The 25,895-nt window shown below is 42.2% G+C and overlaps 1 protein-coding gene across 2 annotated transcripts in view; it reads right to left on the bottom strand.

The window, feature by feature from the left end:
• The window catches only part of VIL1 (villin 1), a 38,156-nt gene extending 12,261 nt beyond the window's left edge, over positions 1–25,895 (bottom strand). For both annotated transcript variants that reach the window (XM_054971140.1, XM_054971139.1), the window contains exons 1-9: positions 25,786–25,895; positions 13,904–14,009; positions 12,848–12,922; positions 10,475–10,671; positions 3,234–3,342; positions 2,801–2,911; positions 1,234–1,436; positions 470–548; positions 89–187 (exon numbers count right to left, since the gene is read on the bottom strand). In XM_054971140.1, the coding sequence (XP_054827115.1) occupies positions 89–187; positions 470–548; positions 1,234–1,436; positions 2,801–2,911; positions 3,234–3,342; positions 10,475–10,671; positions 12,848–12,922; positions 13,904–13,978 (948 nt within the window). In that variant the 5' untranslated portion in view covers positions 13,979–14,009; positions 25,786–25,895. The remainder of the gene's footprint in view (positions 1–88; positions 188–469; positions 549–1,233; positions 1,437–2,800; positions 2,912–3,233; positions 3,343–10,474; positions 10,672–12,847; positions 12,923–13,903; positions 14,010–25,785) is intronic.

A 25,895-nucleotide genomic window follows, 5' to 3' on the forward strand; every position in this document is an offset into this window, starting at 1 on the left:
TACCAAACTGGATGTGCCCAGCTTTTCCTCTACCCCAAGGCAAGGAGGACAGTGCATCCATATTCCTCTGCTAAACCCTCTCACTCACCAGGGCACGTGTCATGGCTTGCTGCTTCTCTTCCTGGCTGGATCTCCTGCCCTTCCATACATAGATCCTTACGCCACACTGGTCTAAGATGTAGCAGTCCTAGCAGGAGAAAAACAGGTCTTGATTTGTTAGAAAGCTGCTGTGTGAGGGATGGGAGCCCTTTCTCACAGGCCAGACTGTCTTAGACTTCCCACCACCATGACCCTCATCTGCTTCCCATTTTAGCATTGGAATGGCAACGGCTAAAAGGAAGGGACACAACTGTATTGACTGACTCACTGTTTCCTCTTTTCCCCAATTCCTCCCTCCGCCCAATTCTAAGCAAAATTTTCTCTGCTGCTTTGATACAACACAGCCCATTTCCCCAAATAAGCCACCTGCCTCATGTTTCAGGAGGTCCTGGGTAAGGGGTTGGACAGCAACTTCTTGGATGAGCAGGTTCCCTTCTACATCAGAGACGCTGTGAGGACAACAGAACAGTGTCAGGGAGCTAGTTCCAAAGTAAAGTTAATGCTCTCTTCATTGGGATGTGGATCTAAGAAGATGTATCTTAGAAGCTAAATAAGACTGTGCAGAATGACTTTGGCCCAGAATTGGGATTCTTGATACTCTCAGAGTTCAGTGATATGATTACAGAAAAGCAGAGAATGTGTATAAATGATACATTTCTTCATTCTTTCTCTACTTCTCTTGTACTGTGTGAGGAAGCAATTCTGTATCACACTTGCAGTCAAAATGATAAACACCTGAATGCCTGTCAACATTTACACTATTTTGAAAGGGGGAAGGGGAGAACTTGAAACAAAGCACTTGGTGCCAATCTTGTTGAATGTTAAGCACCAAATGAAAATGTTGTTTATTTTATTGTTTTTTGTCCTCCTGCCCCTGAGGCATTTTTAGATTTGTGCATCTTTATTATTATTACAAATTTTATTTGTTTTCCTTTTAACAAATAACAAAAGAGTGAACAGAAGTCACAAGGCAAGTCATTTCCACCTCCAATATCCCAAGATAGCAGAAGTGAAGGAAAAAGAGACAGAAGAGAAAACAATGCAAGAACGAAGAAAGATCAGAGAAAATAAGAGTCAAAGAGGCTATATTGCACCAAAAGCAGAGAACAAGTCCCTAGCAGCAAATTCACTCACTGGTAGAGCTTCAGAGAAGATTTCAGCTTCTGTTCCACCACAGCATCTGGGATGGCTGGCTGGATTTCCTTCTTTGGCCCCAGCACGTAGGTCAAGACTTTCATCAGTCCAGGAGAAGCATCTTCGGCCTCACCATCCACCACACCTATCTGTGCTCGACCCCCACGCTCGTGATCACGGATATCCTTGGCTAGATTCATCCCCTGTGGTGAACAGGCCACAACAACAAATCAGTGTCAGAGGGTTGCTAGTGGAAGGCTGAGTAGCATTGGCTTAACTCTGGGAAGTCCACAGATCAGAGAACACAATGACTATATGTTAGACCTTCTGGAGAGAGACCAGGGCTTGCATTGTGAACAACTGTGAGGTTAACAGTGCCATCCTAGGTACAGTTACATGGCCCATTGATTTCATTGAGTTTAGAGGGGTGTAAAGCTGTTTAGGATTGCACTGCAGGTTTGCCAGCAAAGACAGCTGCAGTTTTGGATGGGCCTTCAGGTACCAAGGCATGCATGCCCCCGTATCACAGCTCTCTTGCTTTTCTCCTTCCCCTATTTCATAGCTCCTTCACCCCATTTCTCCATTTTGCAGCTTCCTTCCTCCATGTCAGAGAGGCAGCTGTCCATGTGCATGGAGGGGGGCACCTGGAGAATGGCAGAATATGGCTATCGTGCACTCTGTTTTCTGCACTACTGTTACATACTCCTGCCAAGTGTCAGTAGTAGCCCCTCAAATATCAGATGCCTGACCATTCAAACAACCTTGGTGACAAACCTCATTGACAGAAGCAATACATGACAATTTTTAAATAGCTGAAAAGAGGGTGAATGTCTCCTTCCAACATTTCCTTGCAGAGCTTCCCCTCTTCCCCACTAAGGAAGTCCTGTTTTGTATGGAATTTGGCAGCCATCTTGAACAATGTCCTCATGTTTTAGTTCCCACTTGGATCAGACAACTAGGTCTGTCTGTCTGTCTGTCTTCTTTTTATTCTCCTCCAAGGTGCTCAGGGCAGTGCACATAGTTGTCCCAACAACCCTGTGAGATAGGTTAGACTAATGGCTGCCATGAGGCCACTCAGGGCCAAGCTACACATGACGAATGACACTTGAACAGCAAGTGTATTTCTCCCTGTTCACTTGCCCTCCACTCAATCCACTTGCCGTTCAAGTGTCATTCGTCATGTGTAGCTTGGCCCTCAGTTTGCTGCATGACCAACTGGAGATCTAAACCCAGGTCTTTCTTCCCAGTTTAACACCACATGGCCTCAGTCTGGGGTGCCCAATCCTGTAGTTATCACACAACAAGTGGGCAAATGGTAACAGTTGTTGTTGCTGTGCTACAGTGGTCAGGGATTGTAGACAGGCTGTCCTTCCTGAGACACTTGGGCCTGATTAGTCACCAATGATGCTGACACTTGATGCTGGCGTTTACAGCAGGATGAATACTATATTTGGATATTGTTACCAAAACCCTTGTTCTCTCAATAGTGGGTGGGCTTTACCATTACTGGCACATCTCATTTCTACACAGCTTTCCCATCTCCACCACTTCCCAGCATCCTCTGCACCTTCAGACGCTCCATGCGGTTGCTCTCAGGGCCATTCCACTGGATGATGAGCTTGCCCAGGTCCAGCAGGAACACATCACCTTGGTTGAAACTGCTCCAGCTCATTTCCACCTGTGAAGAGGAGCGGGACAGCTGGGGAAAACTGTGGGTGTCTCTCTAAACACAGGGCACCTATTCTCTGTGTGGGACTGGACAGGACAGAAGCACATGGAGGGGATATATTGCATCAGCGCAATTAGTAGACAGAATGTTTTCACAGCTCCAAAAAATGCAAGGCAATTCTGTGCCTGGGAGTCTGCCTGGATAAATCTGTCCTTTCCAGATCAGGCATAAGTGATAAATGCATCTCCGAGCCCAGTGTGGTGCCAACAGATTTGTTAAGGTGTTAAATCCCCAGCCTCTTCCCCATATGGCCCTCCCATCTCTGACCCACCTCTCCAGCTGCCACATGCTTCTTGCCCTTGACGTGCAGCAGGCGTTGCACATTGTATGTGTTGGTCTCTATGTGTTTCATGCCTGAGGCCACGCCCCCTTTCTTGTATCTGTAGAAGGAAAGCAGGGTCAGAGGCTGCATCATAGCAGGCAGCAACCTTGGCAACCGTCAAGGCTCCTCCTACCCAAGAAAGGATTACCTCTCCTCAAGTACATCATGGTGGGATGCCTTGCCAGAGCCCTTGATGTGCAGAGACACTTGGAAGGCCCTCAAAGGACCAAGCGACATGCAATGAGAACTTTAGACATTTATGAACTGCTTATTTTTATGACATTTATTTAATATAATACACCACTTTCCCTAATATAAGATAAATAATTAAAAACAACCTTCTCATGAGTCACATTCAGCTAAAGCCTCTTCTAAAAAAACTCAGCCTGGCATTTCTGTCTGAACTGGGCAGCGCCAGCAGAGCCTGCAGAAAACATTCTTGCCCTGGCAGAGGCTGTCTCCACTTCTCTTTAAAAAGGAACAGAAAGCAGGCCCTGTGGGGGAGACGGTAAGGTTTGCCCAGGCTTAAGAAGGGGTGATGGTATCCTCCTTGGAAGCAGCTGCCTCACGTTGCTTCAAGATAAGATTGGTTCTGATTCTATGTCCCTATGTGCTTCCCTGTCTCTTCCCCACAGCCCTATAAAATACGCCAGTGTTATTATCTTCATACTGCAAATAGGGAAATGGGGCCAAAATAAAGGTGGGCTGAAGTCTTCAGAGCTCTTTAGATACATTATCTTGTTATAACCCCTTACAACAGCCCTGTAAAGTAGGCCAGTATTATTATCCTTGTATTGCAGATGGAGAACTGAAGGTGCAAGAATGTGTCTTGCCTATGACCATCTAATTTGTGGAAGAGGTGAGGTCTGAATTGGCAAGCAACCTCATGGATCACAGCTCATTCACAAAGCCTTTGCCAGATTGGCCATTGTGTTAACTGGGAAAGCCTCCCTTCGCACAGAAGAATCAGTACTCTCATAATGTCACCACTGGATTTTGACATCTCTTTTCAGACACTAATATTATGAATGGTAATAACTACCTGGAAAAGATGGATACAGATCTCCAACACTGTTGCCTGTTGTGCTGGGTTGCCAACCTCCAGGTAGGGCCTGGAGTTCTACATGAATTACGGATGTGTACAGATATCAATTCTCTCAAGAAAATGGCAACTTTGTACATGGGTTCTATAGTAGCAAATCCCTTCCCAGGCTCTGCCCTAGAGCTGGCAACCCTAGATTCCGCAATACATATGGAAAATAAAGCTTGCTATCCAGCTTGGATTCTTGACAATCATAATTGTGATTTTTCTTACTTTTGCCTTCTAGTCCACATGGGTTTGAAGATATATTTGAAAACAGTATCTGCAAATGGTGCCAGTATTCAAGGAGTGAAGCTTCTGTCCAGCATGACTGGCCCCTCGCTGCCTCATAGCTCCCCATCACCTTTCCTTCCTGCATTTCTCTTGTAGATCACTCACCCACCCACTCACTTTCCCTTGCCAAAAACAAGCACATACTAGTTTTAGAATAAAGTAGGTACCCTTGATGCAAAGTAAATATCATTATTTGACATAGCAAATTTTGCATGAAGAATTTGTCCTTTATTGGCACACAACTGGATTTGTTCCCTTCAGGAAGAACCTCTGTATATTTCCTAGCAGCAGTTCAGATTGTGAAATTTAGCCACGTGATACTGAAACAATCTGTACGATCTTCTTTTCCCCTTAAACACTAAGGACTATTTTATATTTTTAAGTGTAACAAAGGAAGCTCTAGTATGCTGGTATTACCTGCAGTGTTGCCAACCAACTACTGTTTTTGTTTTTTACTTCGGGGCTGGTTGCCAGAAAAGCTAGAGGACAAGGCTGTTTTTAGCTGTATACCATGGTTAAATAGCTTGCTTTTGTGCTGAGTTCTGTTCCCATGCCTACCAAAAACTGCTGGATTTAGCTGCATGGCTCCACCACTTTCAGCTATGCCCCTAACCAAGATAGTTGTGTGCCCAGATTCCATTATTGTTTAAATTTCAAGACAGCCCCACTTTCCTGGGGAAAATACATGAATTATGAATGGTAAGACATGTTTTTATATGTGTACCAGGGAATCACAACTAAGGGCTTCCTGGTATGTTTCTATTAAATAGTGGGTTCAGACTTGAAGTAAACCAACAGCTCTTTATTCAGTATAACCACACACAACAACAACAACTGACAGAAACCCTCAATATATATACATACCAGTTTTCCCTCCCAAAGAGTTATAGCCAATGAGAACACGTACTTTAGAATACCCTCGTTTGCATAACTCACATACATTGTAACTTATTTACAGCTCAGTGATTGGTCTTTATCTGGCTCTCCTGATTTGCTGCCACCCGTACTTAGTGGCCACTGATAGCAAAGCCTTGAGTTCTCTATCAGCTACAGTTCGACCAATACATTACACTCCTCCCCCCTAAGTCAGAACTGACCTCCTAACAAATATAATCTTTCAGGTGGCTGGGAGTAGTCCGAGTCCGCTGGGACCTTCGTAAGGTCACTTGAGGCGAGGGACAAAGTGCGTCCGACAATTGAGCCGGTGTTTGGGCAGTTGGTAGCCCGTTACTTAGTTCCGCTTGGTTCTCGGGGGTAGTACTTGCCTCTGCAGCCGGTGAGCTGACCGTTGGTGCCTGCTGTGGTATAGCTTCACTGTCCGTTTCTGGAGGGATGGTATCCTGTTCACTGGGCGTTGGTAAGCTCTCGGCTCCCGTTGTCCTGGTCGGCCATCTGCGTCGTAGCTGGTCCACGTGTCTTCGTAGTTTCCTGCCATCCGCAGCGACAACGGCGTATGACACTGGTCCCGTTGTGGTGTCCACGGTCGCAGGCACCCATGGCAGACGTCCGCTGTAGTCGCGGGCATATACGAGATCCCCCGGCTGGAAGGTCCTTACCTCTCCTTCCGGCATGGGCCTTTCCTCATCCGCTAGGTCGGGGTGCAGCCTGTCGAGAGTCACGGTGAGCTTCCTGTTCATTAGTAGTTCAGCGGGGCTACGCCCTGTCGTAGAATGCGGCGTGACGTGTTGCTGTAACAGGAACGCAGCCAATCGCGATTGCCAGTCTCCTTGGCTGATTCGCCGAAGGCTGTCCTTTGTTGTCCGCACCATCCGTTCTGCCTGCCCATTGGTGGAAGGGTGGAATGGAGCAGACGTGACTTGCCTGATGCCGTTGTTGGCCAGGAACTGCCGGAACTCCGCTGACGTGAATTGTGTTCCGTTATCTGACACTACCGTGTCAGCCAAACCGTGTGTTGCAAACAGCTGACGTAGGGCCCTAATGACCACAGCAGTAGTCATTGTGGAGACAGGAACAACTTCTAGCCATTTTGAATAAGAGTCCACAACTATTAGGAAGGTTTGTCCCTGAAATGGCCCTGCAAAATCAATGTGGAGTCTCGACCAGGGTGCTCTCGCTGACTCCCAAGGATGTACTGGGGCTTGCGCTGGAGCTGGGCGTGTTTCTTGGCACGGCTGACAGGTACGGACCCATTCCTCGATAGCCCTATCCATGCCTGGCCACCAAACATAGCTGCGCGCCATTGCCTTCATGCGGACTATGCCTGGGTGTCCGCTGTGTAGTGCCTCCAGCACTTGTTGTCTCAGTTTGCTGGGAATTACAACTCTATTTCCCCATAGCAGACAGCCCTTGTGCACTGAGAGTTCGTGCTGCCTAATGAGGAACGGCCGAAACTCTTCGGCCAGCTGGCCTGATGGCCACCCCCTCCACACCCAGTTGAGAACGCGGCTGAGGGTGCGATCTTTAGCAGTGTGTGACGCCACGTCGGAGGCTCTAAGTGGTGGACTCGGCAAGTCTTCCAGCAGCATGATGTGATGAGCTGGAGATGGGTCGGTCCCCTGGTCAGCAAGTGGCAGGCGGCTCAGGGCGTCGGCATGTCCCATTGCTTTGCCGGGGCAGTGCTGTAAGTCGTAGGAGTAGGCAGACATGAACACCGTCCACCGCAGCATTCTGGGCGAAAGGATTTGAGGCGTTTGCTTGTCTGGAGAGAGTAGTCCCAGGAGTGGTTTGTGGTCGGTTGCGATGAGGAACTTCCGGCCGTAGAGGTAATCATGGAATTTTTTCACCCCAGCTACGATTGCCAGAGCTTCCTTGTCTATTTGGGCATAGTTTCGTTCCGCGGTCGACAAGGTTCTTGAAAAGTAGGCGATGGGTGCTTCATGCCCGGTATGCATTCTGTGGCTTAAGACGGCTCCGATACCATATGGGGAGGCGTCGCAGGCGAGTACGAGTGGTTTTTTCTCATCAAAGTGTGTCAGCACGCTCTCTGACGACAGTAGTTTTTTTACTGCTTCAAACGCCGCGGCTTCTCTTCTGCCCCACCCCCAGGGGGCGGAGGAATCTAGAAGGCGGTGCAGGGGTTCTGCAATTGAGGCCTTATGTGGCAAGAATGCGTGGTAGAAGTTTAATAGGCCCAGGAAGGATTGTAGTTCCTTCTTTGATCCTGGAGGAGGTGCACTTTTAATGGCCCGTACCTTTGCTGATGTGGGATGAATACCGGCTGCGTCAATGAGGAATCCCAAGAATTCCACACTCTCAGCAGCGAATTGGCATTTCTCTCTCTTTACCTTTAAGCCGGCGTCTTGTAGTTTGCGAAGGACACAGCGAAGCCTCTCTGCAAGTGCGCTTTCTGACTCCCCCGCGATTAGGACGTCATCAAAGTACGGAATGACGCCTGGAATTCCGCGTAGAAGTCCTTCCATGATGCCTTGGAAAATTCCTGGGGCGACGTTGACGCCGAATTGTAGTCTCTTAACCTTGAACGCCCCTCGGTGTGTCACGATCGTTTGGGCTTCTGCCGTCGCCTCGTCCACAGGTAGTTGTTGGTAAGCCTGTGCCAGATCAAGCTTGGCAAAAATCTTTCCCCCTTGAAGCGATGCCAGGAGATGGCTCACGACTGGTACTGGGTAGGCATGTTGCTGTAGTGCTTTGTTGATTGTGCATTTATAATCTGCGCAAATTCGGACCGCTCCATTGGGTTTCAGTGGGGTTACTATGGGAGTTTCCCATTTAGCGTGAGAAACTGGCTCCAGGATCCCCTGTTCGATCAGACGATCCAGTTCCTCATCTATCTTTGGCTTGAGCGCAAATGGAACCCTGCGAGGCTTCAGGCAGATGGGGCCACGGCTGGGTCTAAGTCAAACGAGACAGGCGGTCCTGTGTAATTACCAAGGGCCCCGTCGAAGACTGCTGAGAACTCTCTGCATACTGATGCTACCTCATCACGATGCAGCCGCTGCACGCCTGCGATTTGGATGCTGAGAGGGCGGAACCAGTCGAGGCCAAGTAAGCTAGGTTGGCGGCCTTGAACTACCACTAATCGTAGTGGGCCAATAAAGTCCTTGTACTTTACTTGGAATGTGCCGATGCCCATGATCGGCACGCGGCGGCCTTGGAAGTCTTTCAGCACCATGTTTGCTGATTCAAGATGAGGTGTGGATGACCTTCTGCATATCAGCTTGAGGGTGTGTGACGAGATGATGGATAACGCGGACCCTGAGTCGACTTCCATTTCACATGGCATGTTTTGGATTTTCACGGTTACTTTTATTTTGTTGCTGCTTGGAGGTCGTAATGCTTGCACTGATGACTCACTAGTCTGGGCTACATTAGCGTGGCGTATAGTGACTGTATGGCAGTCGCTCTTGCGGTTGGGTGCCTTGTTGTAGCCCAGTGCTGACTTGTGGCTGGACTTGGGCGATCCGACTTGGTTCTTTGCAGAGCGACAGGCTCGAGCGATGTGTCCCATCTTCCCGCAGTTCCGGCATTGTGCTTCCCGGAACCGGCAGGACTTCCTCCAGTGAGGTCCTCCACAGCTTGCGCAAGGGGTGCCCTGAAATGTTGTGGCCCCCCCCGGTTGCTTGCCGTGGAACTTAGTTCTCAGGACCTCTTCTTCGTCATCCTCTGATGATGACAGGTCCTCTACACACCCCTGATGTACCTGTTCGGCCCTGCGGGATGATGGGGAAGTGTGCGACTGCCGGACCTCTTTTGCAGACTGTTCTGCTGCTTCAGCAGCGAGTGCCTCCTCATGCGCTGTTTTGAAAGTCAGCTCTTTCTTCGCAAAGAGTCGTCTTTGTAGTTTTTCATTTCGCAGCCCACACACCAACCTGTCCCAAAGTGCCATCTCTAGGTCAGGGAAATTGCATTGCCGGGCTGCCTGCCGGAGGGCTGTGACGAATGCCGCTATGGATTCCCCTTGGGCTTGGTTGCGGTTGTAGAACGCGTGTCTGCTGGCTATTTCTGATGGCTGTGGTGAGAAGTGTTCTTTGAGTCTGTTCTTTATTGTGTCGAACGGTGTAGTTTGAAGCTGGGCTGGCGCCACTAGTGCCCGTGCTATATCAAACGTGGAACGCCCACACACGCTGAAGAACGTTGCTCTAGCGAGATCTGTGTCTTCAATCTTGTAGAAGTCGAGGTAGAAGGTAGAAGTCTTCTACCTTCTTCAAGGTAGAAGTCGAAGCGGGTAATGTATGATTCCCAGTCCTCGGCTGTTGAGTCAAACGGTTCGAAGTGGCCCTTAGCGGCCATGTCTGCCTTCTGGACGACGCGAGCGTATGTCGGATGGTGGAGGTGACAATTCCTCACGCTTAAGATTTCAGCTTAGGTCTTGGGGCTGCCTACCCAAGCACCTTGTTAGTGATATCGCTCTGGTATTGGGGCTGCATACCCAATCAGAGATCCCATCCTCGTCGCCAGTATTAAATAGTGGGTTCAGACTTGAAGTAAACCAACAGTGTGGTTATATTCAGTATAACCACACACAACAACAACAACTGACAGAAACCCTCAATATATATACATACCAGTTTTCCCTCCCAAAGAGTTATAGCCAATGAGAACACGTACTTTAGAATACCCTCGTTTGCATAACTCACATACATTGTAACTTATTTACAGCTCAGTGATTGGTCTTTATCTGGCTCTCCTGATTTGCTGCCACCCGTACTTAGTGGCCACTGATAGCAAAGCCTTGAGTTCTCTATCAGCTACAGTTCGACCAATACATTACAGTTTCTCTGTAGGTTTACAGTACACAATTGCTAAACAGAAATGGGAGATGGTTCTTGGGAGCAAAAAAGCTATAATCGTGCTCAGATAGCAAGAGAAAGGCAATTTATATCAAGGCCTTACATACATGAGTCCATTTCTGAAGTAGCCCCGAAACACCTCACTCTCGTAGCCTTGGACCTCCCGGTGCTGTACTGCTATCCCACCTAGGTGATCATCGATCTGGGTCGTATAGATAGCAGCTGCACCCTGCTCATCTGTGGATGATGAGCTTCCCAGCCAGTAGTGGATGTCATAGGAGAAGCTGTTCCCAGTCTTATGTGTCTATGTTGGAAAAAGAAGACACTTAGCATACCAGATCCATGTATGCCCCCACTGCTCCAGATTTATCCCTGGCTACTGTGATCAGGGCCGTATTAACCCATGGCTGGACCCCTAAGCTTTCACGTATTTTGGGCCCCCTCCGGCACCTCTTTCTTTCACCCCACTACAGCTGACAGCCTGACCCTGGTATGGTGCACCGCAGTACATAGCCCTATATCCATTTTGAGGGTCTCCTGAAGAATTCTATTCACATTTTAAAAAATATTTTTATTGCACGAATAGAACTCCTCAGGAAAGCACATTTTAGGAGTATAATTGTTCAACGTTGTAATATTTTGAAGTGAATAAATTTTTTATTATTTATTAAAATATATAATTTATGGATAATTATTTTAATATAAGACAATTTGTTTCACTTCAATAAGGACGTGGCTAATTTTCTTATTAATAAAGGTTTTTATAAGAGAATCAATTAATTGTAATGTATGTGGAAGTGTGGCTCCGTAAAAAAAATTGACAGGCCTGTTGTCCCTGCGGGGCCCCTAGGCTTCAGCCTAGTCAGCCTTATGAACAATACGGCCCTGACTGTGATCAGTAAAGGTACGGCTGCTAGACTGATTCACCTATACAGTAAGCCTGCACACAATCATCCATATCCATCCACTCATGGAGTGCATCTGCTCTGACCTCTAATCTCACACACAAAAAATCAATGTACCTTGTGCATAGTGAAGTCAGCATCAGCAGCCCTAGAAGTCTCTGAGACCTGAACTGGGCTGAAAACAAAGGCAATTCAATTGCCTAATTCATATAACAATTCAAAAAGCAGGGGGGAATTAAGAAAATTAACATTGCCACATTTTAAGGCTATCTGGTGCCTTTTTCTGTTCTATACCATTTTGGAAGCTTGCAGCAATTATTCCATTTATAACAGTCAGAGGAGCAGCTCTCTTGCAAGGAGGTCTGTTTTGAACTAACTTCACTCACTTATCTTCTCATTCATTCATTCATTCATTCATTCACAGTGATTTCTAAACTGTATACTAGTTTCCAGATATCCAAAACTTGTAAAATGCAACAAGATTCAGGCTCACAATGCAGACAGGAAGTAAGTACAGTATTTGGATGGGGATGTGTCAGTGTGAAATATTTATTATTAGATTTCTACCCTACCTTTTGATCAAATAATGCCTTCAAGCAGCTTCCCACAAGCATAAATGCAAAAACAGTAATTAAAAACATGAAAACTGCAATAGGTGTATGAAAGAAGTGAATATAAAAACATTTCTGATATGTAACAAGATTAAAAATAGATCATCCATAAAATAATAATAATGCTTAGAATGAATCCAGTACTAGAGTATTCCAAGTTCTTCTCATATATTATCTTATTTATTATCCTTAAAATAACCCTGCACTGCGGGCCAGGATGATTATCCCTGCATTGCAGATGAAGGGCTGAGGCTGAGAGAGAGAAGTTTGCCTAAAGCCACCTAAAGAGTTCAGGGCAGAAGCAAAATTGAACTAACTACTTCCTGATGATCAGATCCATCTCATAGCTGCTATGACAATCAGTTTTCAAAAGATACAATAAGTGCAGCTAGCTAAATAGGTCTGATGCAGAATAAAACTATTATCCAGACATTATCAGGTGACATGTGCCAATATTAATTCAATACAATTCTTAATAAAAATGCAAAATATTGCTTATCCTAATTGTCAATGGAAACTGTTTAGGAAACCTTCATTTAAAAAAATAGACCCATGCAGGGAGGCCTGAAGGCACATTATATGATTCTATTGTTGAAGGAAGCATAGGCCTGTAAGCTGCCTGGCATGGGGACTACCTGGGAGCTACATATAAAATGGTCGGAGCTCTTGGGAAGAAAAGCCACATATCTTGTGATAAGCAATAGACACAAGTTATAATTTGAAAGGTCTGGTCTTTAGGGTGATAGCCTCCTGTGGAAGGGGATAATTTGGGCAGCTTGGGTTATTTTCTCATTCTTGGGTACTGTCTCCTTAAGCCCCATACATTCCACCAACACCTTTACATGAGACATGACATGTTTCAGCTGCTGCTTTGCTGGGCTGGCACCTTTTCTTCTGTGCAGCTGTCCTGTCCCATCAAACTTAATAACAGGAGCCCCACCCCACCATTCTTAACTTCTTTTACCGAGAGAAGCACATAAGCGTCCCCTTCATAGAAATTCCCATATGTTTTGGGTGGTACAGGAACCATCTCCATGTTCTGGAAGGGAAGGTAGGTAAACATTAGTAGGCTCTACACAGAAGATCTCTCACTTGCATAAAGAGCATCCTGCATTTCTTTTCATCTTTTAAAATCTATTTTCATTCTTGCAATAGTCTTGAAAAATTCCATGCATTCAACCCTTTTTGCAGCTATATAGCAGGTAAGTGAATGTTCAAATATGTGATTATCTAAACATTGCTAGATCCTTGATAGTTGTGGTACAAGCTCAGGGAATCTGCTCCTCAACCACCATACCACCTCATGCCAGAGGAGGGTTTTTTGGATAGAGCAATGCCTTCACTTTCAAGTCTTAGAAAATGGGTCATAATTAACTTCTTTTCAGCTGGCAATTCCAAAATCCCGCCAACATCACCTTCTGCACTCTAAGAGGTAGGGAATGTAGCACATTAGAGGGGTCACTCCTGCCCAACCATCTCCCTTCTAACTCCCAATATCCCTGCTATTTACCCATTAGTCTGTATTCTGGTCTGCTTCCTTTGCCAACAAAACCAGTTTCTCATGAATCTGTCTTAGCATCTCTTCTGTCTAATCTGAAATCTTGTTCATACAATTTCTGGGAACATCATCTGCCTACCAAAACTTCTTTCTTTCCTTCAAGTAGCAGAAGATTGCTCTGACCATCAACTCTCAGGGGTATGAGGAGTTTAAATATAATGGGTTTAATCCAAAGACTTCCTTCTTCTAAGTGAGGAGTCTTCCTCTGATGATGGCAGATTCCTCATTCAGCAGAAGGGAATCCTTTGATCCCACGCAATGAATGAATCATTTAGCTGCCTGGCCAGAATTTCCCTTAATACAGGTCCTTCCTCCTTCTCCAAAATGCAGTAAATCCCATGGGGAGGAGAACTAAGCAACCATACACAGAGAAACATTTATAAATGGTTGTTTCTTCCTCCATGTGTATTAAGGACAGACCGATAGCCCAACACACATTCACACCCTCATGCACACACCCACCTCAATTCTCCATATCTGGAGTCCAGGTGTAGTTTTGTTCAGTGTCTTGGTGACTTTAGCATTGAGTTCTGGCATAGTGTAAAGCCCTTTACGAGGGGATCTGGCACTAGGGACAGAAAAGGTCATAACTGCCTTATTACAAGCAATACATATCAAGTAGCAGCTGAAAATCCCAAAATAAGAGCGCTCTAGGCTACTCCCCCAGCCATAAAAACCTTGCACCCGTCCCTGCTATTTGAGCACTGCTAAGTAAGAGAAAAATGTTTACTATTTGCATTCATTCAAATAATATTCCTAAATATGTGCTAAAGGGGAAATATTGATGGTTCATATTGATAAGGTTTAGCATGTTGCTAAAACCCAGTGAACCGGCAGTTGCTGATCTTACCCATCTGAAAGTGTATTAGCCAATGACATTTGGGAAACCTGTGCAAAGAACAGTAAAGTCGAAAGCTGGAGTGAAATGTGCCTTAAACCTGTATCATTTTCCTACTTCTGACTTTGAGGCAAGTGATGCGCTTAATGTTGCCAGGTCTCCCAGAGAGCCACTGTTAATTTCCTTACATGTGAGGGTTTGTGTTAACATTTCCCATTGTCAGATCTCTGCTAAATGCAAAAGTGTGTGAAGAATAAAGTGGTAGATAAGAAAGCAGGATGCTCTGCTAATACAGTACTATCTTTATTGCCCAATACATTTGCACTGCTGCTGGTATGAAAAGGGCAGACTCAAATCTGTTATCTCATGTTTAAGTACTAACTATACCAACCCCTTGTGTCTTGTGCTAAAGTCGGAACGGGCAGAAAGCTTATAAGCAAGCCTATGGATACAGTAATTCACTGTGGGATAAGTGGGGATTCACAAGGACTGGCAGAGGTCCTTGCCTCCACTATTTCCTCTTTCTCTTCCTTGAAAGCCCTCATACTTTCTCCCTCTTCCCTTCTTCCCTTTCTCCTTCTTACCCACCAGCCTGCCAATCTATCTGTATGTGATTCCCTGTCCTCAGCTTTCCTTCCTTCCCTCTCCCTGGCAGTCTCTCTCTAGGAAAACTCTGCATGGTTCTGGTTACTGGGCTTAGCTGGGCCTAGTTGCATGATGGGGAACCTGCGAGGACTTGCAGAGGACACTTCACCCTTGCATCTGCCTCCCCACATTATTTTCTCTTTTCCGTCCTCTGGCAGCCCCCATATTCTCACCTTTCCCTGCTTCCTATTCTTCTTTCCACCCACCAGCCTATCTTTTATCTGCCCCCATCTTCAGGTATATTTATTATTGATTATTACTCTGCCTTTCTCTGCCCTTCTCCATGGGGATCCAAAGCAGCTTACATCATTTTCTTCTGCTACATTTTATCAACACAACAACACCATGAGGCAAATTAGGCTCAGAGTGTGTGGCTGGCCCAAGGTCATCCAGCAAGCTTCCATGGCAGAATGGGGATTTGGAGCTGGGTATCTCAGATCCCAGGGTGACATATGAGATCTTGCAGAAAGAGTTGAGCATGGGAGGATTACGACCAAATTTAAAACTGTACTGTTTTTCTGCCATCTTAAAATCAATTTTAAATGGATTATTACAGATAGTAAAGCACCATGGTATAAAAAAATTATAAAAGATTGCTTGTGGTATTACAATCTAGTAATAGAGACAGTGCTTAAGATATGGTGTAAACTAAGGGTGAGACTTAGTCCCCAAATTTCTCCATTACAATATTTTATATATAATGCAAATGTTAGGAATGATTCCATGGAAAGTGTGGATGGATGTAAACTGCATAAGGCTGGTTGACTTTATGAAGGACAGGACCTTTCTCAAGTTTTCTGACTTAGAACTAAAAGTCCCCTCTCTTAAATGGTTTCAGTATTTTCAATTATGAACTTTTGTGTATGATAAGATAGCCTCAAGTTAATTACAAGCAGAATTAACATGCTTTGAAAATTTTGTTTACAAATATAAAAAGTCAAAGGGACTTAGCTCAGCAGCTTATAAGATCTTAAATCACAGTTGTCTTGGACTAGGTAAAGGTAAAGGTGCAAGCACCAAGTCATTACTGACCCATGGGGGGACATCACATCACAATGTTTTCTTGGCAGACTTTTTGTTACAGGGTAGTTTGCCATTGCCTTCCCCAGTCATCTACACTTTACCCCCAGGAAACTGGGTACTCATTTTACTGACCTCGGAAGGATGGAAGGCTGAGTCAACCTTGAGCCGGCTATTTGAACCCGGCTTCTGCCAGGATTGAACTCAGGTCGTGAGCAGAGCTTGGGCTGCAGTACTGCAGCTTACTAATCTGTGCCACGGGGCTCTTGGACTATTCTTGGTTTAATAAAAAATGGCAAGGTAAGTAATATTTCTGATGAGTAGTGACAATTTATTTTTACGTCTAAGGTAACAACACCTATAAGTGTTAATCTGAAGGAAAATTATTATAAAATCATATATCAATGCCATCTGACTCCTTGTAGGTTAAATCAAATCTATGGAAACAGCCAGTATGTATGCTGGAAATGTGGCTCCTATACAAACTGATGTCAAATGTATGTGATAGAGCTGAACTACTGTAAAAATGTTTTGGGAAAGAGTGTTGAGCGAAATAGATCAAATAGTTGGTTTCTGTTTACCCAAGGACCCTAATGTCTGTTTATTAGGACTGCTAAGAGATCATGTTCCCATTAAACACAGATCTATGGTATGGCATATGCTTTACTGCTGCTAAGTTAATGATTGCAAGCTGCTGGAATTGACAGAATTGGTACAGTTAAGAAAAAACCTATTGATAAAAGGTTAATGGAGGAATTCTTTTATCAAATGAATTTGCCAGAGGTGTCTAAGAAATTGAAAGACAATTTGAATGCTAAAATTACAGTAGCAGAAATTGTGGAGGCGATACAAGCAACGAAAGTGGGAAAGGCGCCAGGACCAGATGGAATTACGGCTAAATTCTACAAAGTGTTGGCAGATGAATTGATACAATTGATGCAAAAAGTAATGAACGCAATATTAGAAGGACAGGAAATACCGGAAACATGGAATGAAGCCAATATTACACTGATACTGAAAGAAGCACAGGATTTAACGAATGTCAAAAATTATAGACCGATATCTCTGACTAATAATGACTATAAGATTTTTGCCAAAATATTGGCTGAAAGACTTAAAACCTGGTTGGTGGAGTTTATAGCAGAGGAACAAGCAGGCTTTTTGCCAGATAGACAAACAAAAGATAATTTAAGAGTAGTACTGAATGCTATAGAGTACTATGATAAGAATCCAGGAAAAAAGGTCAGTTTTTTCTTTGTGGATGCAGACAAAGCTTTTGACAATTGGGATTTTATGTTTGTTATGATGGAAAAGATGCAAATGGGCAAGACGTTTATTCAAGCAGTGAAGGCAATATACAAAAACCAATCTGCAGCTATAATTGTAAATGGTGATATAACAAAAAAGTTGGAAATAAGTAAAGGGACAAGACAAGGTTGTCCACTCTCTCCATTGTTGTTTGTGATGGTACTTGAAATTTTATTGAGGCAGATACGTGAAGATGACACGATAAAAGGCTTGAAAATTAAAGGCTTTTTGTATAAAGTGAGAGCGTTTGCTGATGATATTATGGTTATAGTGGAAGATCCAATCCAAAATATACCAAGATTGATGGAGAAAATAAAAGAATTTGGGGATTTAGCAGGATTTTTTGTAAATAAGAGTAAATCAAAATTAATATGTAAAAATATGTCTAAACAAGAACAACAAGATTTAATGGAGATAACAAACTGTGAGGTAGTCCATAAAACAAAATATCTAGGTATTGAGTTGACTGCGAAAAATATCAATCTTTTTAAAAACAACTATGACAAACTATGGCAGCAAATAGATATGGACATGTTGAAATGGAATAAAATGAATTTATCATGGTTGCGTCGTATTGCTGTAATTAAGATTAATGTACTTCCGAGGATAATGTTTTTAATGCAAACAATACCAGTTGTGAAAGATAATAAGCAATTTGAAAAATGGCAAAGGAAGATTTTGAACTTTGTATGGGCAGGGAAGAAGCCTAGAGTCAAGATGAAGGTATTATATGATGCTAAGGAAAGAGGTGGACTACAATTACCGAATTTGCAATTGTACCATGAAGCTATATGTTTGGTTTGGTTGAAAGAGTGGATGCTATTGAAAAACCATAAACTATTGACATTGGAAGGATATAACAAACTTTTTGGATGGCATGCATATCTGTGGTATGAGAAGACAAAAGCTGATGCTATGTTTTTACATCATTTTGTGAGACGGAGTTTATTTGCGGTTTGGAAAAAACATAAGAGATATTTAGATGAAGAGACTCCAATGTGGATTATACCTGCAGAAGTTGTAAACCCAAAGGTGGAATATGATGGAGAGGAGTGGAGGACATATAAAGAAATTCTAAGAGTAGATTGTGATAAATATATACTTAAAACCAATGAAGAATTGCCGTTTCAGTATGGTTGGTTTCAATATAGACAAATAAAAGACTTATATGATACAGATCGTAGAAAGGTAGGATTTAGAACTAAAAACTCGGAGTTAGAAGAATGTTTACTTCAAGAGGGGAAAAAATGATATCTAAAGTATATAAGATTTTGTTAAAATGGTTTACAGAAGATGAGATAGTTAAAGTGCAGATGGTGAAATGGGCAATAAATTGTAATAAAGATATATCGATGGAAGCTTGGGAAAGATTGTGGAAAAATACTATAAAAATTTCAGCATGTACTATAAGAGAAAATGTGTATAAAATGATGTATAGATGGTATTTAACGCCTAAAAAACTAGCAAATGGTAATAGTCAAATGTCGGATAAGTGTTGGAAATGTAAGAAACATGAAGGTTCTTTCTATCACATGTGGTGGACTTGTGAAAAAGCTAAACAATTCTGGGGGGGAATTGCAGAAGATATGTCAGATATTTTACAGAAAAATGTGACTAAGAACCCAGAATTGTTGTTATTAAGTATGAGCCTAGATGAATTTGATAGAATGGACAGAACGATGTTTTTTTACATGATTACAGCAGCTGGGATGTCATATGCACAGTTATGGAAGACTCAAGAGATACCATCAGTGGAAGATTGGATTTTGAAATTATTAAATATGGCGGAAATGGACAAGCTGACGAGGAAGCTGAAAGAACATGATACTATGGAATATGCTATGAGTTGGGAGAAATTGAAAAACTATGTTGAAAAAAAGTGGGACATGAAAGGCAAAATGTGGTCTTTGAATGGTTCTTAAGTGGGGAGGATAGATCTTTACTTCATAGTAGGTAGAAGTGGAAAATATGGATAATGTATAACTAAGAATGACATAGAATGTTTTATATTATAATTTTGACATTAATATTAGAGATGTATGTTAAATATGGTATGTTAAATATGGTAGACATGGATATGCTATATTATATATTATAGATTAATACTATAGGAGATAGTGATGTAATGTAAGGTAGATGAAGGGAATGGAAAACTGTTGGAAGTCAACTGAAAAGGGGGGAATGGGTGGGAGTAATATAATGTGATGGATATTGATATTGAATATTATGGTTTGTATACTGACCCATCCAATAAAATTTTTTTATAAAAAAAAAACAACAGAATTGGTACAGTTCAGAGATGGAAGGTTAAAGAAACCCATTTTTTTAGATGATTGATGGTAACCCTTTAACAAATAACTATTAAAGTAAACAGCTACACTTTGATATAAATTTGTATAACTGTACTATTTTTCTTTGAGAAATATGCTTTAAAGGCATGGGTACAAAAGTACTGTTTGATAGTTTTGGGTAGAGGAGGCTAAATTACACAAGAAAACTGTGTGAACAAGTGCAAACATGTAGAAGAAAAGCTATGTTTTGAGGTAAGGTATATAGATACAGTTGAAGATAATGTTGGTTGCAATGAGAAAAGTGGGAACTATCATATAATTGCTGTATTACTATGTTTTACTGTCAGTTTGTCTCACTGACTCAACTAATGTTCAATTATCCCATTTATGGATAATTATTTATAATCTGACTCACTGAGTAATGCAATATTATGACAGACAGTTGTTTATGGTCCTCTCAAGTCACTGTGATATGTAAAAATTGTAGGCGAACATGTTTGTATTGCATATATAAAACAAATTTATAATAAAAATATTTTTTAAAAATGTACATCTGCACCTGTGCTCAGGCATATATCACACACGCCAGAAGCACCTAGTATTAGTTAGGTTGTAGTACTCATTTGTAATGGGAATTGTGGCTTTAAAACTCAATAGCTAACCACCAGGGCTTTTTTTCTGGATGTACGTGCCAGTATGAGGCACCAGCACCATTTTCCACAGTACCAGCATCTCTGAATAAGGTCCCCAAGACAGCGAACATCATGACTACCAATGCCTCTTAAAAAAAAAAACCCACTGCCAACCACTATGTATGTATGTACTGATAATATTAGATCCCACTCCCCAAGGGACCCCAAAGTTTCTATCAAGTATGAGATTTAATGATACGCTACTGCTTGAAAGTTAGAACCAGGGCTTTTTTTCAGGGGGAACATGGGGGAACGGAGTTCCAGAACCTCTTGAAAATGGTCACATGGCTGGTGGCCCCACCCCCTGATCTCCAGACAGAGGGGAGTTTAGATTGCCCTCCATGCCGCTGAGCGGCACAGAGGGCAATCTAAACTCCCCTCTGTCTGGAGATCAGGAGGCGGGGCTACCAGCCATGTGACCATTTTCTCTGAGGGTAACCCACTGAGTTCCACCATTTCTTTTCCCAGAAAAAAGCCCTGGTTAGAACTTCCTAAATATTTTCTTTAGCTGTTGGCATTAAATGTAAAGGAGTTTTGTGTGCCAAAATTTTAGCAACTACTGTCACTTGCCTTACAAAAAATCCATGACAAAACTCTACACTGGGCAGGCTCTCTGTAGAAACCAAGGAAATATCCTGAATCCTTCACACATAAAATGGGTGTGCAGGAAGATAAATGACAGGCTGCTCAGAAAAGGATTTAGTTGGGCAGGTCTCTATTGGGCACCCAGGAAACATGGTTGCTATTATGGTAAGAAGACAGCCCACTGAGATATAGAATGGGGGTGGAGAGAAATTATTGGAAAGAGAATGAGATGACAAAAAGAAACTGAGAAGGAAAACAAGCATGGGGACAAAAAGGGATAATTCAAATTGTCTGTCTTTCCTCCTTTGCCACACATGTTCCTGAGCAGAATAGTAGCCACTTTGGAGGCTGAACGAAAAAAGCTGAGCTATAAATTCTCTGAATAAAATAACAGATAATGCTGATCTCAGCCCCCATCCTAAGCAGTCGATGTCACTACATTAAGCCAGTGTCTTCAGCTATCCAAAATCCTCTGGTTTGTAGTGTGTTCTAAAACAAAAGGGTCAGATGATGAATTAAATATAACATGGAATATCTTGAACATTACATGGAGGTCAAGGCCATTGATTGTGTTTCCAGGTTTAAGAGTGTATCCAGCCTGGATACAAGATTACAGTAGCCTTGTTAAAGTTATACATCTTGGATCAGAGACCTCCTAGGAATCCTCTATGGGTTACATAAAGGAAGAACAGTATGGTTCATAAATATAACAAATCAGACTGGAGTGGTTCACTGCTAATAAAATGACCACATGACCAATAAACTTGAACTGGATTTACATGCTTCAGTTAGTAGGAAAGGGACATTAGTGGATGGACAAATGGCTTGCGAACTGAATCATACAGATCAATCTCGCTGCTGAACATGGATTACAAATTATTTACCTCCATTTTAGCAGAAAGACTCAAAAGAAGCATAATGAACATAATACATCCCGCTCAGATGGGCTTTGTGCCAAAGAGATATAAGAAAGAAAACATCCGATTTGTAATTGATGCAATAGAACTAGTGGAAAAGAAAGGACATAAATTTGCATTTGTCTTTTTGGACGCTGAAAAAGCATTTGATAATCTCTCTTGGACTTTTTTGCAAAAAATAATACAAAATTTATGCATTGGTCTGAAAACTGGATAAAAGGAATTTATGCAAAGCAAAAAGAGAAGATTTTAATTAATGGAGTATTGACAGAAGAATTGCAAATAGAAAAGGGTACTAGACAAGGATGCCCATTGTCACCACAACTATTCATATTGGCAATGGAAATTCTTGCTTCCAAAATAAGGCGAGACCCTAAAATTAAAGGCCTAAAAGTGGATGATGAAGACTTTAAACTGAAATGCTATGCAGATGACATGGTATTGACGATTTCAAACCAGCAGGAGACAATACAGGATGTGATGGAACAGCTTTTGAAGTTCGGCGAATATTCAGGATTCAAAATTAACAGAAAAAACCCAAAATTTATTCCTAAATTTTTAACAAAGCATGAGGAAGAAAGAATCCAGGAAGTATCAGGATGTGAGATAGCAGCAAACCCAGTGAAATATTTGGGCATCTATCTAACAAGACATAAAGACACTCTGTTTAGACATAATTATGAGACGTAGAGTAGAATTCAAAAAGATTTGGAAAGATGGTCCAAATTAAATTTGTCTTAGATTGGAAGGATTTTGGTGATTAAAATGAATGTTTTACTGAAAATTAATTTTTTGTTTCATATGTTACCAATCAGCATAAAAGATAAGAAATTGAAGGATTGGCAGAGATAAATTAATCAATTTATCTGGAACAGTAAAAAACCAAGAGAAAGATTACAAGATGAAACTTCCAGAGGAGGGCTGGCAGTCCCAAATATTAAATTATGTTATGAAGCAGCTGGTCTAGTTTGGATTACAGACTGGATAAGAAACCCCAAAGATAGACTAATATGACTAGTAGCAGCGGACTTGACAGACGGACTACACAACCTCCTTTGGGTGGCAAAAGGATCAAGAAAGAAACAAGAAAGTCATGTTATAAGAGACAGCCTCATTCAAATTTAGGATTCGGTTAGAAGAAGAATAAGCCCGTTGATATCGTCTCTATTTTCACTAATTGATGCCTTTTGTGATAAGAATCAGAGAAGAGATAATGATTTTATAATATACCAAGATATGATAAACCCTCAAGGAAAGATAAAAACATGGCAAGAAATTCAAGACGAAGGAAAAAAAATACAACGGCTGATATATTTTCAGGCAGTTTCCAGAATACAGGAAGCCCAGAAGGAACTCAGAGGACAGTTAAGGAATCTTACCGACTTTGAGAAAATAATCATGCAGAAAAAAGAACACATCTTGGGTCTAATATAGAAACTTTTACTCCAATATGATACTGAATTAGAACAAGTTAAAGTGTGCATGATAAATTGGATGCAAAATTTCAGAGAAGAAATAACATTTCAACAGTGGGAGAATCTTTGGATAAAGGGCATAAAATTTACAGCAAGCCAAACATTAAGAGAGAATTGGTATAAGATGTTCTTTAAATGGTACATTACACCAAAAGACATCGAGAAAATGGACAAGAAACATGTGGGGTTATGTTGGAAATGTAAAGAAGCTGATGGTTCCTTCTATCACATGTGGTGGACTTGCCACAAAAGTAAAAACTTCTGGAAAGAAATACATGCTGAGATGCAAAGGATTTTAAAATTTGATTTCTCCATGAATCCATGAATCGCCATGAATTTATTTATATTGAAATATAAATAAATAAACTATGCTGTTGGGAATACCACCAGAAAATGTAGACAGAAAATTACACGAACTATTTAGATATTTATTAACCGCAGCAAGGGTGGTATTTGCAACCAGATGGAAGAAAGATGAATGCCCAACTAGGGAAATCTGGAGAGATAAGATGGCAGAATACGCAGCGATGGCAAAACTAACAAGCCATTTAAACAGAAGACCAATGAGAGAATTTGAAGAGAAATGGGGGAATTATTTTGCTTACAAAGATAAAATGCATAAAATGTCTTAGTTTCAGAAACCTGAATAGGATGGTATACTGATAGATGGGATATAAGGTTATCTGATAACCTTATAACCTTATCTTTTATGCTGATCGGTTAAATATTAGTGTTGAGGTAAAATGCATGATATGGACTTTGGCAAAATAGTTACGTTAAATAGAAATAATCTATATAGACGCATTAGACCATATTAAGATATAGCAGTAAGAATGTACACGGAGACTGCTTGGTTTGACCTTTAGTTGATCTAAAATTGAATACTGTGTAGGGAAAAGATCATATTTAGTTTGAGAAGTTACACAGGAGTTGGAATAGGAGATGTAATATTGATGAACTCTGATTAAGGTATGCTTTGTGCACTCTGTATTTTATTATAACAACTCTTGTAGTGCAAAATCTTATTGTTCCTCTGACCCTGTTATCCCCCCTTCTTTTTTTTGTACCCCTCTTTGTTCTGAAAATAAGTACATTTTTAAAAATGGCTTGCGAACTGAAGATCCCAAGTTCAGTTCCCAGTTGTAGAATGGGACTTCAGCCCAAACTCCTAGAGCAACAATGCCAACCAAAATAGACAATATTGGGCCAGATGGACCAATAGTCTGACTTGATACAAGACAATTTAATATATGTAAATTGTTCACAAAAATGCTCTTTTTAAGTTTTAAACATCCATAGGATTGATGAACAAAGAAAAAAAACTAATTTTAAAACAGAATCAAAGATGTTCTAACAGCTTTCTAATCCTTATCTATACTAGGGTCATGTGAGTAAAGAATAATTATCATTAAATACAAATCTTGCATATCCCAGGTTTGAAGACACAGAGTATGGAAGGAAAAAGAGAATGTCTACAAGCATCTCAACTACAGTTTCAACATTTTGACAGAGTAAGCTCTCCATGTGGGAACAGAAGCAAAGAAGTTTCACCTGCTGATTTGAAACCAATTACATAAATATCCATTTGATGCAACCAGGCTTGTGTACACACATTCCCACTGCTTGTGACAAGGAGGGAGAATCTACCCAGGCGGTGATCATGGACCTACCCAGTGCTGATCATGCACCTGGGGCACACAGCTTGTATGCTGAGTCTTTGGTGCCAGGCTCCTGAGGGTACAGTGAGGTGCTGAGGTGGGGGCTTCAAAGTCTAAAGGCAGGGCTATCCTTTGGACTTCAGCAGTGTGCCATCACATTCAACATAATGGGACAAGAACAGGATACCAATAATTTCAGTTAAGAGGAACATCACCACTTCTCGTTGGGACTTCTAATTTTCTGTCTGTTCCTTGTCACCAGAAAAGTCTGAGTGGTCTTCCTAGCATTCTGGTGACAGCCCCACTTGAGGAGTGGCCCTGCCCATTCACTCTGGAGTTTGCTAAACAATCTAGCCTGCCTGGATTCCCCTTTGCCATGTCTCCTTTCTCCTTCCTGAAACAGTCTCTGCCCTGCAGCTTCCAAGAGCATTTGTTGGTTCCACAAACTTTATGGCACAGCATTTCTGTTAAGCCAGCAGCTTTCAGTGAGCAATCAAGGTCAAGAATTAAGCAGGCCGCATAGGTGAATTTGCTTCTAGCCGGCTTATGAAAAAAATCCAACCAAACCAAGTATCATGTAAATCTACACAAGGGTGAAACTGGAAATGTGAACAGTGTTTGTACCACAGCAACCTCAAGATCGGGGTCCTGTCTTCACTACAGATAGAAAAGCCCGGAAACTCTTCTCATCCCTCACATTTTGAAATAACTTCAGACCATTTTATAAAAACTACTTTGGCTCATTGTAAAAAGGAAGCACATTGTTTGCTATCATCTAGGGGAAGACGTCCTCCGGGATTCGGCCATGGGCTACAGCAAAGACAAGCATGAATCTGTGTCATACCACCCTCCCCCTCCGTTACACAAAATTATCCAGAAGCAACCTCTGAAGACCTCCCAGAGCCAAGTGCTTACCTTAGTTGAGGCTTAGTGGGTACACAGCACCTTGGAGACGGACTGTACCTGAATAAAGCAAGCACTGGGATGACCTTTGTTCCCTCCTTCCCTCTGTGCTGAACGCCACC

The sequence above is a fragment of the Eublepharis macularius genome, chromosome 2 (genome assembly GCF_028583425.1).
Source record: "Eublepharis macularius isolate TG4126 chromosome 2, MPM_Emac_v1.0, whole genome shotgun sequence".
Taxonomy (NCBI): Eukaryota; Metazoa; Chordata; class Lepidosauria; order Squamata; family Eublepharidae; genus Eublepharis; species Eublepharis macularius.